The sequence below is a fragment of the Podarcis cretensis genome (genome assembly GCF_951804945.1).
Source record: "Podarcis cretensis genome assembly, chromosome: 7".
NCBI lineage: Eukaryota > Metazoa > Chordata > Lepidosauria > Squamata > Lacertidae > Podarcis > Podarcis cretensis.
Window position 1 is genome coordinate 42,852,338 of NC_137176.1, and position 17,342 is coordinate 42,869,679.

The following is a 17,342-nucleotide window of genomic DNA, read 5'->3' on the forward strand; positions in this document are numbered from 1 at the left end:
ACAATAGGATTGGGTTCCTTTGATGTAATTGGTCCTGTTCTTAAAAGAAAATGTCTGATTATTAGCAAAGTAAACTGTTACTTAGAACTAATTGATGCTGATTGAATTTATAGTGCCTCCGAAATTCTTGCCAATATCATCCACACCACAGCCAGAGAGGAGACAGCCACCTCAGAGGCGACATTCCATTGAAAAGGAAACACCAACCAATGTTCGACAGTTCCTGCCACCTACAAAGCAGAGCTCCAGATCACTTGTAAGTAGCGTGGTAGATAATTTTCGACACTGGTTGATGGGTAAAGACACAACAGCTGCACAACAATGAGAGGATAATGAAATGCTGTGTTGAAACCCAGATGTAATACTACCTTGAACTGTGTGAGAATTTGAATCAGCACTTGAGCTTCATCCACTGTAAACTGATTGGAAACTCCAGGAGAAAACTTTCTGATTCAAGTTTTGAATGTTGTGCTTAAGCGTTGATGACATTTTTATTTAAATATGCTGACAAAATTATTATGTTTCTAAATAACAAGAAGGTTGATATTTTCCCCTCTCTCACATTAGTTTGATTTTAAAAGCCTAGAGCAGATGTGATCGCATGGCAATATAAGAATCCATTGAGGACAATTTTTTAATTTTTTCTTGAAAACGAGTACAACAGATTAGCCAATTGGCTTTAATTGAAAGCAGTTTTCCGACAGCACGTAAATGTGATGGGGGAACAAAATGCCTGCTTTGGGGCTGGCACTGTGCCTTAAATAACTTGGATTTCATATGAGAGTTCCGAGTTCACTTTTTAGTCTCTTGTCCCTTGCCAGAAGGGCCCAAGAGTGTCCCTTAGAACTGAGGCAGACTGAAAGAAGTTTTTGAGATAGCAGGGGGCACTTGGCAAGCTCTTCAAGTCAATTTATTTGCATTGCTTAACTTGAAGAGAGTCCTTCTTATTCCTCCTTGGCTCAAGAGGCCATGATTGGGATGCCAACTGTTCAAGGTGCTGAGGTTAACTTGTATTAAATAATATACTTCATGTACTAATGTAGAGGGCACAGTCTATTCCCCAAGAAGAAATCAAATGGTTTGTTGTCATATGATTCTAACTTGAGTACATCTTATGATCCTAGGTAAATGGCATTTCAGTAACCTTAAGCTTATTTGTTAGTGCAGCGTGCAGAGTACAACACAAAAAGAATTGTTTTTGAAAAGTTAGCTAAAGAAAGTAATTGTTTTACACATGAGAGAGAGTTTGTTTGAAGTATGACTGAGGGAAGTAATCAACATACAGAAAATCTAGCTTTTTTATGTGGTACAAAGATGTTTGTTTCCACTGAGGCCAATCACAGCCACATATCTACACGGGGGGGGGGGGGTGTTGTTTGGGAGTATTTAATTGGTTGCCGTTTCTGATTAACATTATTCTGATCCTGTACAAAATTGGAGTTTCTTTTTTGTGCTTTTGAAAAACATCCCAGCTCATCCATCCTTTTATAAAATAATCTGAAAACTTTATTGATTGTCTTCTTTAAGTATTTTTACTATTCATTTATAGGGACCTCTTATGCTCTCTTTTTTCAATAAAAAGGCACAAAAGAATCAAATTTATTGCCTTTTTACATTACTGTCAGCTGATATTGGGTACTAGCTGGGTTTCACTTTTAGAGCTCTGTCTGTGGAAGAAAGATGTTCTTTGGCAGCTGTGTTTAGTTCTTGAGATCTAAGGTAAGATGGGAGCAAGAAATGTGAATATAATATCTGTTGATAAAATTACAGCAGATACGAAATGGATGGAGAACTTTACATCTACAAATATTTCTGAATAACAATCTAATATTTTATATCTTGTACTATCAAAAGGAGCACCCCCTATTTCTGTTCTTGTTTGGCCTTATGAGAATGAGAAGGCTTCTTGTAAGTATTCATCATTATTTTTTTATTTTAAAATTTTGTATTCCGCCTTACTTGTAAAACTACCAAAGGCGGCTACAACATACCATTAAAACAACAACATAGCAGAATAAAATGAAAAATGAAAAAGCCAAAGTAGCAGAAGCAAACCCCCCCCCCCCCAAAAAAAAAAATATCGATAAAAAGTATAAATTGATAGCAGTTGGCCAAATCAAAGAAAACAAAATAAAAATCCAAATTTCAGTTTAGCTCAGAATCTTATTTAGAGTGGCCTTTACCCATTTAAGTTCTTGGCTTGATGGAATTTCTTAAAAGAGAACATTTCACAGTGTGCCACAACAGAAAGCACTCTGTTCTGAGGAAATGTTTGTGTGGCACAGATATTGAAAAGAGTGCATGGAAGTGATACATACAGAGAAGGCAGTTCCTTTAGATTTGCAGAGTGTATGTCTCTGGTGCATCTGCATCCCAGTGTTTCAACCATTAACTAATCCAGAAAATGTATAGTTTACTTAATCAAACCAAAGAAAAAAATTCAAAGAAATTCCTTGGTGGAACTGGATTTGAAGTAGTACGCACAAATGTTATAAGGTTTATTCATGCCATAGAATAGTTTTCTCCTTGGTTCATCATTTTGCTGAGAGAGAATTTGAAAGTTCATGTCCATTTAATATGCCTAACATAACATAAGAATGGCTGCAATAATTTCTGTAGTATCAGAAAGCAGCACATATATTGGCAATGAAATATAGTTCTGTGTTCATACTTGTAGCCTTATGCACACTTCATACATTTTTGTAAACAAATGTGGCCCAGTCATGCTATTTTAAAAGATGATGTGAGAAAAGGGATATTATTATGGTGTTTTGTTCGTGATAAATGTATTTGTATTGTGTAATAGTGCCTCCTAGGGGTGATACCTGACATTTCATAACCATTTTTTCAATTTAAAAACTGTAGAAATTTAAGCAGCTACTTCAAATTATCATTGAAGACTTTCAGTGTTAGACTTCCTTGCCTAGTTCTAACATATGGCTTTAGGGATGCAATTCCATTACTGGACAGGCTCAAAATATGAAGGAAGTGACATAAGTAAGCTCAAAATGTTACCTACTTTAATGGCAAACTTCTTCATCCCTTCCCCTAGGATTGATGAAATTTCATGGCTTATCTTCTGCTCCAATGATGGCAGTTGGTCTCCCAAGGTGAAAGAAACCCCATCATTTCCAGTGAACAGAAAATTGCCTGTTTTTTCAGCAGGATTAGAAGGGCACTCGTCCTATTTCACATACTAGCTACACTTTCATTAAACTGGCTTGCTAGTATGCTAAGGAAATTAATACTTGAGCTAGAGTTACATGATCAGAAGCACGGGTAAAATTGTTGCTTGTGTTCAGCATTCCCTTTTCTCCTTCCTGTCTGTTGTTCAGGTTCCCAGGATAACAGGTTTATTTCCAAGGATGACGCTCAAAACACTTTTCCCAGCCATACATACAGCCTCTCAGCTTAGCTCCCATCCCTTTGAAGCAGCCTTATTTGGGGTGGCAAGGACTATATATTATCTTTGTGAGAGAGCTTTTAACAACAAGTGGACACTCTCAAAGGTTTGCCTTGCACTGCTGCCTATATACTTTCTTAGTCATCTTTTTCTCCCCTCAAAAAGGGGAGAGCTTTCAAAGCTATGGCAAGAATTAACAGCCTAGATTGTCACTGGATTCTGATTCAAGTTGATTTCAACATCTGTAGTCTTTTCTGTGCATGTGTAGATTCTCTAATCAATTTGCTGGGGAACAGAAATCACTTATGAAAGGACAGCAAACTAAAAATGCAACATCACAAGATTATTAGGGAAGGAATTGTCATAATCTGAAATCAGTGGAATTTTAAATAATAAAAATAAAAAGCAGTGGAAAGCCAGTTGAGAAGAATTAAAAAATTATTTTAAAACCACTTATCTGAAACAACAGATGTCCAGTTTTGCCCAAATTCTGATATTTATACATTATTTCTCTCTTTGTGTGTGCCAACTCAGCAAGCAAATATAATCACTAACCAGTGTTTATAAATCAAGTAGGTTTAAGAAGCATATTGAATTCTGAGGATTTGTGTAAGGACATCTGAGGGAAATTTTAATATATTTGTTACAATAACATTGAATTGCAGAATATATACAATGTAGGTTTTCTTTCTCTACCAGTCTATCAATATTTACTATATTTTACCTGATTAAAGTTACTCCTTTATTAGTTTTTGATAAGTAGCAATATAAGAGCGCAAGATATATATGGGACACTTTCAGTCCAGTCAAATGAGCCATTTCCACCATGAAAGCAGTGCTATTAGCTTCAAGGCTCCATCCTGCTAGTAAAACCCCAAAGCTAGTTAAATTGTTTCTGGTGCAGGAAGAACTATAAAGAGAACGGAAGACTAGCAGCAGCCTGTGGGTCTGCACACATTAGTGGCTTGAAACACAGCAAGTTCATTTTTCTCTGCTGTGTTTCAAGTCTTAGTTGCACAGAGTTTTCCACATTAGGGAGGGGCCAGGGATGACTTCAACCGATGCACATGGCATTTTTGGTCTCCTTCCCCTGCAACCCCCCTGGAACCCTTGTTCATGAAGCTGTCATCTGCACCTGAAAAACCACTGTTAGGCTATGTTCATGTTCCTGCCTACTCAGCATGCAGTTTTCTAATCAGATTGAATCTGGTTTGAGGAGGGAAAAGCCTCATGAAACCTCAGCAATTCTTGTCAAGAAACCACAGGATTGGTAAGGATTGTAGCTAACAACATGTGAATGTGATTTCAAAAATTAGCAGTGTGGGCGCGCTGGATGCAAAGTAAGTGGTAGTATGAACACACCCCAGATTAGAATATAGAGTGGAACTGAATGGATTTTCCTCACTTTGGATTCTGAGATACCTCTAACAGCTCCATGAGGCTGGGTTATGAGCCGCCACCCCTAAAAAAATCCCTGATCATAAAAGGTGCTTCCAGATGGGTGTTTATTAGGAGATTGCAAGTTTTTTCTGCAGTGACCACACAGTGTCATAAGCATCAAAACGCCAGCCTTTGTTTTTTGCCATGTAATTAGACCCTTTCCACAGAAAATCCAATAAATTAATTTTTAAAAAACACCCATTGCCAGTGAAGCCATTTATGAAATCTGAAATCTGAATGCCTCATTTACAACGCTAAGCCCCGTTGGAAGCACTCTTAAACTATTCCATACTCAGACTGTTTGTCATGTTCAATAAAAATTGGATTCAGTACATATTTAGAAACGAAAGTTAAACTCTCATAAAAACAACAGTATTATAGATATTAAATTATTTGTGGGGAAGAGTTGCTAGGCACAAACCAGAGAAATTTCTCCTTAGGAAAAATGAAAAGGCATGACAATTCTCAATGCGTCTCCCATGCATTTTAATGAGGATTGTGGAAAAGGCATTACAAGTATATTTTAGCAACTATTTTAAATACATGGTGATGAATCACAGTCACGTTTTACAGCCTGTTGGGTACAATTAACATAAGATGGAAATTAAATTGCTTGGATCTAAATAGATCTTTTGTCCATCATTCCCTGCCCCACCCCCATATCTGACCTCCCATGTCCTATCATGATTTTGAAGCTCCTTTCAGTTTCAAAAACAGTTTGCCATACAAAAAAGGGGGGGGCAACTGTTGGGGCGGGGACACAAGTCCAGTAGAGTTTTTGAGATCATGGGAGTAATTCCCTTGTTGTTTGGATCCTGGCCAATATTATTAGAGACACGCAGAGTGATACAGTCAAGACATACTGAGACTCACATGATGAAAAACCTCCTTCAAGCACTAAAGACTTTGTGGTCCTTTTCAGATAAACATCAGAATTTACATAACTGACCTTCTGGTTCCCAGGTTCTGGGAATGCAGTCAGACATGCTTGTCATTTTGAACTCATGATTGCTTGTGCTTCTGCTATATCAAGTTTATTCAATATTAACATGTGTTCAAATCCAACAAATAGTGGATTTTCATTATTTTCATTTTTAAAATCTTAGAAATAAAAAGATATTAGACAATGTTGTACACTCATTTACATGTACTCATGATAGTGGAATGGATTTTGTATGGAACTGGAAACGCCAAATGCCTCTTTCAATAAACTTCAATTGGACTGCTCAATGACTTGCTTTCATTAAAAGGATATTAGCTGATACGTAATCTCATTGCAACATCTCAAAATATATTTCCATAAGAACTCAGTATCTCTATCATTTGTTTTAATGTTGCATTGCAGTTTGGTTGTCCTTGTGTTAACTTCTTGAAAATGAAAAAAAAAAAAGCATTTAGACCAAAATTATTATTTTTTTGCTCATGTCTGTAGTTGTACATAGATTATTTTTTTAACAGACATAATATTTTCTTTATCTACTGTAGTGGAGAACAATAGAGCATATTCAAGAAAAAAAACCTAAGAGACACAATAAAGCTATTACAAATAAATAAAGACAAATAAAGCTATTACAGAACTCCAGTGTAGCTGGTAGTAATGGGTCCTAAAGTATTCATTAAGTGCTATTTTAAATGGTTGCAGTCAGTAAAGACAGCTAAGGGAAGAATTTAAGCAAATACTATTAGAATTGAAATCTTTTAAAAGGCTATTCCATGTATTACAAAGCAGAAAAGGTTGAGGTTGTGGTCTATACTGGCTCTCTAGTGAGTGTGTCTGTATGGTGCACACATTTCCAAACTTTAATTTTTCTCTTTCATTCTCTGAAATGGTATATCACTTTGGTGTAATCCTAAGTATACTTAAATGGAAGAAATTATAGCACAATAAATAGTGTTGTGCTAATAGTAGTAAACTAGGAGACTTGGACAAAAGTCCACTTAACCCTGACACTCACTGGCTATCCTTGGACTGGGCACATGCTCTCAGCCTAAGCTGCCTTGTGATGATAAAGTATGAGGGGGTGGCAAAGATAAATATAATAATGATGATATAGTATAGAAATTCTCATTGAATATGGTGGACTAGCTTTCAAAAGCCATCCAGTTCTGCATGTCCAATTAGATTCAGTTCTGCATGTCCAATTAGATTTTGGCTTTGTGTTCCTCATCCCAATGCAGCATCATGGACTGCTTTTGAAACATTGGGGTATAGTCAGTATATTGATATGGTGTTAGTCTGCTGTTAAAAGGAGGGAGATAGATATGCTCAGAAGAAATGTTCTTGGGGGTAGGGGACATAACTACTGCATGGAGGTCAACCACAGGTAGGAGGGGGTTTAGTACCACCACGCATGCATCCATTTGCATTAAAAACTGAACCACTTTCCCCTACTTGATATTTTATGAATTGTATCCAGTTGTGCCTCTCTGCTGATGGAAGGTGGGGAGGTGGTTTTGGCAAATTCTCCCTTTCTCCTGCTGGTCCATACACTCATCTGCCAAAAGGTCTCCAAACCCTCTTGATCAGATTTGGAGGGGGCTGCAGACTGCCCACTGTTCAGGTAATGAGGCCTTTGCTGGATCAAAGTGCCTTCTGTCAGCAGGGAGACACAACTGGATACACCTTTCAGTCCTGAAAGGTACACTCAAGGCAATTTACAACATTGATATCAGTTAGACAATGTTATGAAAGCCAAGAGTCTTAAAACAAGTTAACAGAACAAATCCACAGGCAGGAATGAATTAAAAACTAATCAAAAACCTGCTGAAATAAAGTAAATCTTAACCACCTACCTAACAATCATCGCTGAATAGGCTAATCAAATCTCTTTGGGAGGAGGCAGTTGCACAATCTGGTACCCCAACTGAAAAGCCCTGCCACAATCACAACAAAATGTGTCTCTCCTGGTGTTGGAACATGAAGCGAGGCCTTGGGTCAGCCTCCATCACTATTTTGATAGATTCCCTGCCAATCAGATACAATGGCTTTGATCCAGAGTTCTGAAGAACAGAACTCCACTCACTTAAAGAAATGGAAATAAGTATTTTTTGTTTATTCTCCCTTAGCCCTACATCCCTCCTGGGGGGTTGAAGGCCTCAAAGGCAGCGTGGTAAGGGATTGAAAGGGGAAGCAGGCAAAAGCCACCTATTCTTACTTGCTCTTTTTGGATTGCAACCCATTCTGTGAATAGAAGGAGTCTTTCTATTCACTGAAAGCAACTCAGGATCCAACCCAAGACCTTATAATAAAACTAGAAACAGAAACTCTTTAAAAACAAAATAAAACAGATCAATAAAAGTTTTTTTTTTTAATTTAAAAAGCTTGGGAAATCTTTACCTGGCATTGGAAACACATTAGAAAGCATAATTGTTTTCTGAAATGTGATGTTTATGAAACACATTTGGCTTTGCTTTGAAGCAAAGTATCCTTCAAAGCAAGCTGTATTAAATTTTGGCTCTTCAGAAAAATAGCATCTTCAACAATACCAAGAAAGTAATTATTACAAAGGCAAATTTCACTCAGTTTATAGACCTTTGTGGGCACCTTAAGCAAGATGAAGTTTCTGTGTGTATTCCATTTCTAGATTGGTAAGACTGCAGTTTTTAAAATATATATGGTGGCTCCTAAATGCACATTTTTATCTGGTATACATCATAATTGATTTTTTTCTTCCTAAAAGACAGAAAATCTTTAGACTGTAAAATTAAATAACTTGCAGCGGATCTTAACTGCATATTTGGTTTGCAAATTGGATTTCCAAATGTGCAGTATTATGCTTCTTTGCTTATGGAAATTTGCTGCCATTGTTTCTGACAGCTGATAATGTTGGACTTGGATCTAGGCTAAAGTCCTAGCTCCACACCATAGACGACTGGTTGCCCTTGTACAAGCCAGTAGGGTCAACATACCATGCTGCAAGACTTACTGTGCCCTGTTAGAAAGCACAACATAGTGGGATGTGCAAATAATTTCTGTCTTTTAGCTAGATTTATTTAATCAATTACAAATAATTGGGAATTGGTGTTTTATCCTGTGGTACCATCAGTGCTGAATGTGTATTCAGCTTAGCATCAATTTGCTAGGGAGTTTTAGCGTCAGAAAGCAATTCTATATTTGTGTCACAAATATCACTGTATGTAACTGTATGAAGTTTAAACTGATTGTGTAACATTATACAGGAACAATATAACCTGTGTGTAATGTTAACTGTACTGGATATTTAGAATACTAAGTTACCTACATATGATACCACAGAATAAAGTTTTCTTTGGGATTGGGCTACTAACCATTTCTCGGTCTGTTCTAGGCATCACAGAGTGTCAGGCATTTCAGTGAAAATAAGCGCCTGTGTTTTCAGTGGCAGGCAACATTATTTTGCATTTTTCTGCATCAGAACACACATCTATAATGTGAGGTTCATAATACAGTGATTGGCTTAATAAATGACTATGTTTTTAGTGAGCATTAGACCCCTTTGGTTGCAAATTCTAAACTCTTAGCCTTCTGGAAACATGTGATGCCTCTGGACCAGATATACACTTCTGGTTTGGGTGATGAAATCTTTTCTCTCCTCAACTTACTAACCAGGTGACTGGCTCTCTAGGCTGGTGGCTATGAAATTATGTGAGATACATATTTAAAATAGAACCTTTTGGCTTTCAGGAGGAGTTTTGTTACCCAGTGGAATGCCTGGCTCTTACAGTGGAAGAAGTAATGCACATCCGTCAAGTGTTAGTGAAGGCCGAGCTAGAGAAGTACCAGCAGTATAAAGATGTCTATACTGCCCTCAAGAAAGGAAAGGTAAGGATGCTCATGCTGATTTTCCCAGAGAACCGGGATTGAATGATGAAGAAAAAATTCAGCTAAATGTTATTAGAGCTCCTGAAATTAACAAATTAAGGCCTGCATCCATCATGTTAAGTAATCTTCCCCCACCCTCAGCTCAAGGATTTATTCTTTTGCAATAGGATTTTCTCACCTTCTTTTTCCCTTGCACATCCCCTAAATCTGTTATGGGTTTCCCCCCAACCCTCCAAAGCAGATTTAGGAAGGAAGGAAAGTCCCATTACCTAAGCATATGTTTTTGAGCTGACAGTACAGTTACTTGATGCTATATTGGATAAAGTCAAGAATAGCACCATAAAGCCATACATTTCTTTGAGTTGTTGAGTTGCATGTAATTCTAGTCATTTGAGAATGGTGGAAATGCTTCAGTCAGTTCTTACTGAACTCTTTGAAACTTCTTTCTGAGTAAGAATGCTTTTAAGATTGTGTTGTCAGATGACTAATTCGAGTGCTTTCTTCTAGATTAAGTAAAGGGCTATGAAACATTTCACAAATTTAATTGCACTGGTTTAATCTATAAGGCGGCTGGTTAACTTTACAGTTTGGATGTATTGGGTTGCAAACTACTTCTTCTCCTTGCCTGACCCCCAAATCTGTTCCAGAAGCTTTCCCAACCCTCTGAAGCACATTTTGATGTTGAACAGCTGGTTGCAAGGGAGAGGAAAAGTGGGGGGAGTTGTGCTGCTCATCATAAACTCCATAAGCAGAAGTCCTGTGCAAAGGCTTCTGCTTGTGCAGTTGGGTTTCCCCCACTGCATGCTCCCTGAAATGGGCTCTGATTGTTCCATTTGCCAAGCTGATATACTTGTGCAGACAGAACATTCGTAATAGTATGACATCAATTTCTACCCTTTATCTTTACTGATAATTTTTTTTAGATGTTAGTAAATTGATTTTCTAGAAAGACCTACTAATGCTATGGGCTCTTCTCAATTTTTATAGCTCTGTTTTTGTTGCCGAACAAGGAGGTTTTCTTTCTTCACCTGGTCCTATACCTGTCAGTTTTGTAAAAGGTAAGCCTTTGGTTTTCATAGTAACCAGTAACTAGTGAAGGCACTGGAGCAGAATTCTGTTTGTTTTATTTTTAACTTTTTGTGTTACATTTTGTATGTAATTGAAGGAGAAAAGGTGATATTTGTACTGTATTTAGGAGTAAAGGAGAATTTGAACAGGGAGTTTTTGTGTTTTCCTAGATAATGAGTAGGGATGATTAGCAAATGCTCATTATGGGATAGGACATAAGACAGAATAAAAGCACTTTCAGATTTAGTGTTAATATTTGAAGTTGGTAGAATGACATAAAAAGAACAAGTTGCCAAAGAAGGGAGTAGATGCTACAACAACATATCTCAAATGCCTTGGTTGCGGAAGTTTCTCAGAATCAATATCTTAAGAGCAGGAAATGGATGAATGATATTTAGTCCCCTTGGTCTGCACATACATGCTCACTAATACAAACTGCTTGCATGAAATTATAAGAAAACATTGCCACTCAAGTTTAATGCTCCTGCGAGTTTCCCATAAGAGCCATTTAAAATTTGCCATCTAATCTTCTAGGATGTGATTAAATAAAAAGAAGAGTGCTGACTTCGAGTCTGAATGGGGCTCTTGGGTTTTTCACACATTCCATTCCTAATTTCCTGATAATGGTTAAGATCTATAGGTCTATGGAAACATGCCAATCGTGGCTTGTGAGGTCCCTAAACTTCTCATCTAAGCTACAGTATGCCCTAACATTAGGCAACACTTTTGTAGCTCAGGACTGCAGTTGAAACATGAAGATGGGCAAGACCCAGGCCATATGCTCAATATTCTTTGGATGACAATCCTTTGTTTTTATTTTTTGCCACCTCCTGAGTTCTGGTATTTAAGCTAAAGCCAGTGAAATTCAAAAATAGTTCGTAGCTCGTAAAACATTTTTACTAGGAAAGAACAATACAACTTTTGAAGAGACACGTCCAGTGCTGTCCTACAAAAGTATTATACAATTAGCTGAGTAAGTTATATATTTTCTTTTTCTTTTATAGGCCTGTATGCTCACAGTGTTGCAAGAAGGTAAGTTCAGAAACCTATAAATCCTTCATCTTCTTAAAATCTGTGGTGTGATTCATCACTATCTTCATCTTCAACTATAAAGTACAACAGGAAAAAATTTCAGCAGAACCCCCCAAAAAATCAGTTTACAGCATCCCCTGCTTTGAATATACTTGCCATATATACACAGTAGTGTTCATGCACTCATATTTCTTTTCTTACAACATCTGCAATATATGTATTTGCAACATTTTTAAAAATGGGACTCCTGTAGAAGTCTGCAGGGAATGTATTGCTTTGGTATCTCTATGGTTAACAAATTCTGGGTCATTGCCACTGGGAATATGCTTGTGAAAGTTGTACAAGCCCACATAACGGCACTGTCTCTAGGTAGCTCAATCTATAATTGTTATTCTTTCCTTTGTAACAGATGCGCCTGCCATCAAAGCCATATTCTACACTTCCCATCTTTTCTCTGGGACCTTCGGCTTTACAGAAAGGAGAGAGTTTTATGAGGCCAGATAAACCTTCCACTAGCCATCACCGGTCCCTTAGGGGCATGCCAAGGTAAGTGATACTTCTGATTAAGATTAGACTGCTTATCTACTACCAGCTACTTTCATGGACTATATTCCATAGTTCATTTTATTTGTGGGCAATTAATTGTTACATATATTTATTTCTAAGATGCTCTGCACCCAATCTTGCATGCTGAAGTAACTTTAGAGAAATATTCATTTAATTATCTATTCTTCAAGCCACAATAACCCACTGTTAAAATCCAGTGTTGCTCCAACAGACGCATCATAATTTCCTTTCATCACCACCCTCCTAATTCTCCCAATCAGCTCTACATTGTCCCAATTCTTTAGAGCAGATTTTGGAGGTGTACAAAGGGCTGCAAGATTATAGCAGAAGGGCAAGTTTCATTTGCATGAACAGGATGCTGCAATCGGACATAATGTTTAGTTTTTAAGGTTTTGCTGCAAGAAAAGAACTTGCTTAGCTTTTTAAAATTAAAATTTGAATTTGCATTTGTCTTTTTTGGTACTCACTAGTCATAAAATTTGTTTCATTATTTGCTAGAGAAACATAACTAGTTTTTCAACTTAAGGTTGCCGTTAAAGTTATAGAAACAATGTGCAAAATCATATATGAATCTAATTTGCAAAGGTTTATTTTTCTCTTGCTTGTATATAACCATTTTCTAAGATAAACGCCTTCATAACTGTTAGCCAAATAGCACAATTTTGCTATGATTAATCTGTGTTTTGCATTAATCATAACTGGCCACAAGAAACACCTCTCTCCCCTGACACAATATGTTAGGAAGTAAAAAGACCTGTGAGAGACAGATTTGTTATTTTAGAGTGCACAGAGTTCACCTCTCTGGTACAATTGGAAAGCTGACTAACCCTAATAAGAATAGAATTGTTGCTTTGTTTTCAGGTTATCCTCAAAGTCCAAGTCTGTAGATAAATCAGATGAAGAAGCACTGTTTCCAAAAGAGCTAATGGAGGACTGGAGCACCATGGAAGTGTGTGTGGACTGCAAAAAGTTCATTTCGGAAATCATCAATTCAAGCCGCCGCAGCCTCTCCCTGGCTAACAAGCGAGCCAGATTAAAAAGGAAAACCCAGTCATTCTACATGTCCTCCCCAGGCACCTCGGAGTATTGCCCTTCTGAGAGGACTATCAATGAGATCTGAGCTGTGTGCCTTTCTCTTTGCTTTGTATTCATGAAGTCTTGAGAGAACTCGGTGAAACCAGAATGTCTTTTTTCCGTTGTTCCACCCGACAGCTTACATTTACATTAGATCACTGGTTTTGCCACTCCATAATTTATACACAGAGAGAAAGTAAGAAATTGGGCTATGCAGCAGGTCAGTAGATAAAACTGTTTGCACAGGAAGAAAATGTCCGTTTGAAATTGTTGCCTTTTTGTATGTGGCACAGTGTACAAAGAGAGCCTTTACTTGCATTATTTTTTCTAGTGTTCATTCCTTCGATAATTTTCAAGAAAAGAGTCAAAATATAGTTACGGAACTACACAATGGTGTTAGCACAGTTGTAATTATTGAACTATGCTGGCATTTACTACCAACTAACATATACATTTCAGTCTTTGTAGCACACAAGCCCATGCTTGTACAGAAAATTGACGGGGGCCATGGCTCTTAATGCCTTATGGTATAGCACAAAGCTTTAAAGGATGTGCTCAGCATGGTCGATCAATCTAAACTAGATAGTTTATACTGTCTGGGTTCTAGAATAAAATATTGAATAAGCTAAGAAGCCTGGATTGGGTAACTATTTCCTGCAGCTGCTACTTGTTCCAGTATAATGATAAGTGTGTTATGTCTAAAGTAATAGCAGTTTCTTCCCTATCTTGAATGTATTCTGAATGTTAGTTGCAGTAGTTGTTAGTTGTAGCTTTTAGACAGAAGCAAAATACTCTCTATGGAGGGGATGCAAGATAAGTGCAACTTTTTAATATTAATGAGTTTTTTGTAAAATTAAGAACATTCTCTGGGTGACAATCCTGAGAAAATAGATCATATGTATATTTGTATTATAGTAGAACACCTAAGTACTGCTATAATTAAGGGTCTGGAAGCATATCCATTATAAGCCCCATTTTTACAGGGGTTTGTATCTTGGCTGTAAAGAAATTTTATACCCTGCAAAAATTTGAGGCAGGCGTGTCTCAGATTGAGAGGTAGGTTTTTTTTAAGGTTTGGAGAAACACTGTCTAGCTGTTTTGAAGTTCCAGGAATATTACCAAACATTACATTTTTGCACTCTTTTATATTCTGATTTTTAAATGTAAACAAACTGGGGCTTAGTGTAGAGTGTGCAGCTAGGTTGTTTTTATATTTATAACAGCACAGTTATAAATATTTGCAAATCATCCAGTGGACAGGAACAATAATCCTTTCACGTTTTTAATGGCTAGGTCCATATTTAATATCAGCATTCAGTATATGATAAGAAGGATTCAAATATTTGAATTTTCATTTTCACATTTTAGGTTGATGAGATACATCTCAGTTCACTTCCAAAATAAGCAGAATCTGCTTTAATGCAACCTCTATCCAGACATTTTTTTTCAATGAAAATGAATCTTATCTTCCAAGAAAACCAAAACATTAGAGGCCAAGAAATAGAGCTACTATGTAAAGACTAGAAGCCTGATATTGCTGCTCTAATATCTGAAATTCAACTAACTGCACAAGCACTAATGTTTGGGGTCTTAGGATGCAATGGGGTCTCTGGTCCAACTCAGCCAAGACAGTGGGACTACTCTATTTTCATTGGATAAACCAATGTAGGCCATGTCTACACTACAGACAAAACTGGGACTGTTGGCACAATTGAGGAATTCTCACTGGCAAAATAAAACACTCCTACAGGGAAAGCCACAAGAGTTCCACCAATGGACATAACCCATGGTCAATAACAGCAGAAGTTAAATTTCACTTTGTTAATTGACATGATAAAATTGCATTGTGATGACATCAGACCGAGAAGTATTGTTAGACTATCGTCTTTTTTCCATTAATCAGCTTGGAAAAAATGGACTGAGAGCACCTGTTCCTTTTATATTTTGCTACATTTTATTAATAAATGCCACAAATTGTGTGGAAGCAAAGGGGTCACCTCACAGCTCACAAAGGCATCAGCAATGGCTCCCAGTAAGATGAGGCATCAGCTAGGAGATTCTCACCCTTCCAGGTTTTCTATGTCATCTCTTCTTCCATGTAGCTAACCTGCTCTATTTCCTCAGTCTGGGGTCTTTATCAAGAACTGGTTGTCTAGCTACTTTTCTAGAGAAATAAGGTGTATCTGATATGTGCCTGGACACACAAATACTTCTAGGGATTGAAAGCCTGCTCCCAACGACCCCATCTATATCAGCTCACACGCTCAGTCTCCAGCCTTCCCCAGGTTGATCAGGGTACCCAATCATGCATGATGCTCTACTCACGTTTAAGGGAATGCAAGTACTATGCCCTTATAGACCTATCCTGCTCAACATGGGGAAGTTTTGGAACAAATGTGTGGGGCAGGGCTTGCATGTGCTATCTCCTGCCTACAGATACAGAGTTCACGTGTTCAGACAAATGCCCGAATTCTCTTTGTGAAATGTGTCTGGGACTCATATCGTCGCCTCGTTCTATTAAATATTCTTTAGATTTTCTAGGCTCTTTATTAGTATTGCACACATGAACTTTGGTGCTCCTATGGGTCCAGTCAAATTACAGGGAGTGAAGTGGGGATCTTTCTGGTAGAGGGCCCCTCAAATTCTAAGGTGAGGGGTTTGAAGTTGAGGTGCTGACAGTGTGAGTCACCTTGAATGCCAGCGATATAAGCGGAGGCCGCTTACTTGTCTCAATAATTTTATCCCTGCACACAGACAACACAATTCCTTCTTTCTTTCCCTTTGCCAATGCACTTACAGCCACATGCAGCATTCGATCTTAATAGAAACTGCCACTAGCAAGCTCGATATTTTTCAGTCATCACTTTCCAAGTGCCCTTTGCCTTTCTCATTTCCTCTTTGACTCTTTCTGTCAGGATGAAGGAAATATGCCAGCCTTTAATTTGGGGGAGGAAGTTCCACAAAGTTGTTGTTTGAAGCCTGGGGAGAAATTTGGTTCCTTGAGTGTTGTGTTATGTGACATAACATTCTTGTCACCTTGCCATTAATATTCCGACTGTGGTCCAAGTAGTAAGGATATTCACTCTGTTTCTCCATATCACAGGAAGCTGCCTGTAACGTGAAGCTTTTTGGTGCCCTACTCTGTTTCAACATAGTCATATCAACTTGTAAATATGTGTAAAATATATTAACTTTGGAGAACCACCACTCTTTGTAGTGAGAATCAACCTTCTCATGAAGAGTGAAGAGGAAATTTAAAATAAGCTAAATGAGCCAACTTCTGTGTTATCAGAAATCACACCAATGTTTAAATGAGTTTTAAAGAGAAAGGCTATCTAGAACAGCAAACTTGGCACCATAAGACCTTTAAAGCATTTATTTTTCTAATTACTAATAAATCTAGGAAGTACCCCAAGTGTATTGTAGAAAACCTGCATCCAGTAAAATGATTGTGTGTTTTGTACATGAAAATATTTTGTGGGAAATTCCAAGCTAGCTCCGCTCTGCAGAAGGTGGCGACAAAGCCTTTGCAATGCCTTGGTGTGCAGACAGAACTTTTATGCATCCCTGGTGACAATGTTACTCTATTATTATTTTGGTTGAAATCCTTTATTTAAATATGAAATATGAGGAAAATAAAAACACCTTTCTGTCATAGCTTTTGTCTGTGTTAATAATTTGTTATAACTCTGTACAATATTTGAAATGAATATTTTAGTACTTGCTTGGGCTGCATGAAAGGAAGAAAATCTGTCAGATGTATCTGAAGAACAGCAATAAAGCAATTTTGATGGGCTATTTTTTTAAGCATTTAATTGGCACAAGATTCACAAACCGAAGTTTAAAAAACTTTCCCAAAAACATTTCTGTACCTCAAGCTGCATTTCTAATTACATGTCATTTGTGCTGAATCCTTAGTCTCTGCAACTACTACATTTACATTAATTGTGTAAATTC

At 37.4% G+C, this 17,342-nt stretch overlaps 1 protein-coding gene across 6 annotated transcripts in view; it reads left to right on the plus strand.

The window, feature by feature from the left end:
* The window catches only part of SPIRE1 (spire type actin nucleation factor 1), an 84,009-nt gene extending 66,967 nt beyond the window's left edge, over positions 1–17,042 (plus strand). For 2 of the 6 annotated variants that reach the window (XM_079982922.1, XM_079982923.1), the window contains 8 exons: positions 114–256; positions 1,855–1,908; positions 3,336–3,509; positions 9,507–9,644; positions 10,632–10,702; positions 11,717–11,744; positions 12,154–12,290; positions 13,173–17,042. In XM_079982922.1, coding sequence (XP_079839048.1) covers positions 114–256; positions 1,855–1,908; positions 3,336–3,509; positions 9,507–9,644; positions 10,632–10,702; positions 11,717–11,744; positions 12,154–12,290; positions 13,173–13,431 — 1,004 coding nt within the window. In that variant the 3' untranslated portion in view covers positions 13,432–17,042. The remainder of the gene's footprint in view (positions 1–113; positions 257–1,854; positions 1,909–3,335; positions 3,510–9,506; positions 9,645–10,631; positions 10,703–11,716; positions 11,745–12,153; positions 12,291–13,172) is intronic. The other 4 variants (XM_079982924.1, XM_079982925.1, XM_079982926.1 and 1 more) reach the window with 2 other exon arrangements.
* Positions 17,043–17,342: the final 300 nt, after the last annotated feature.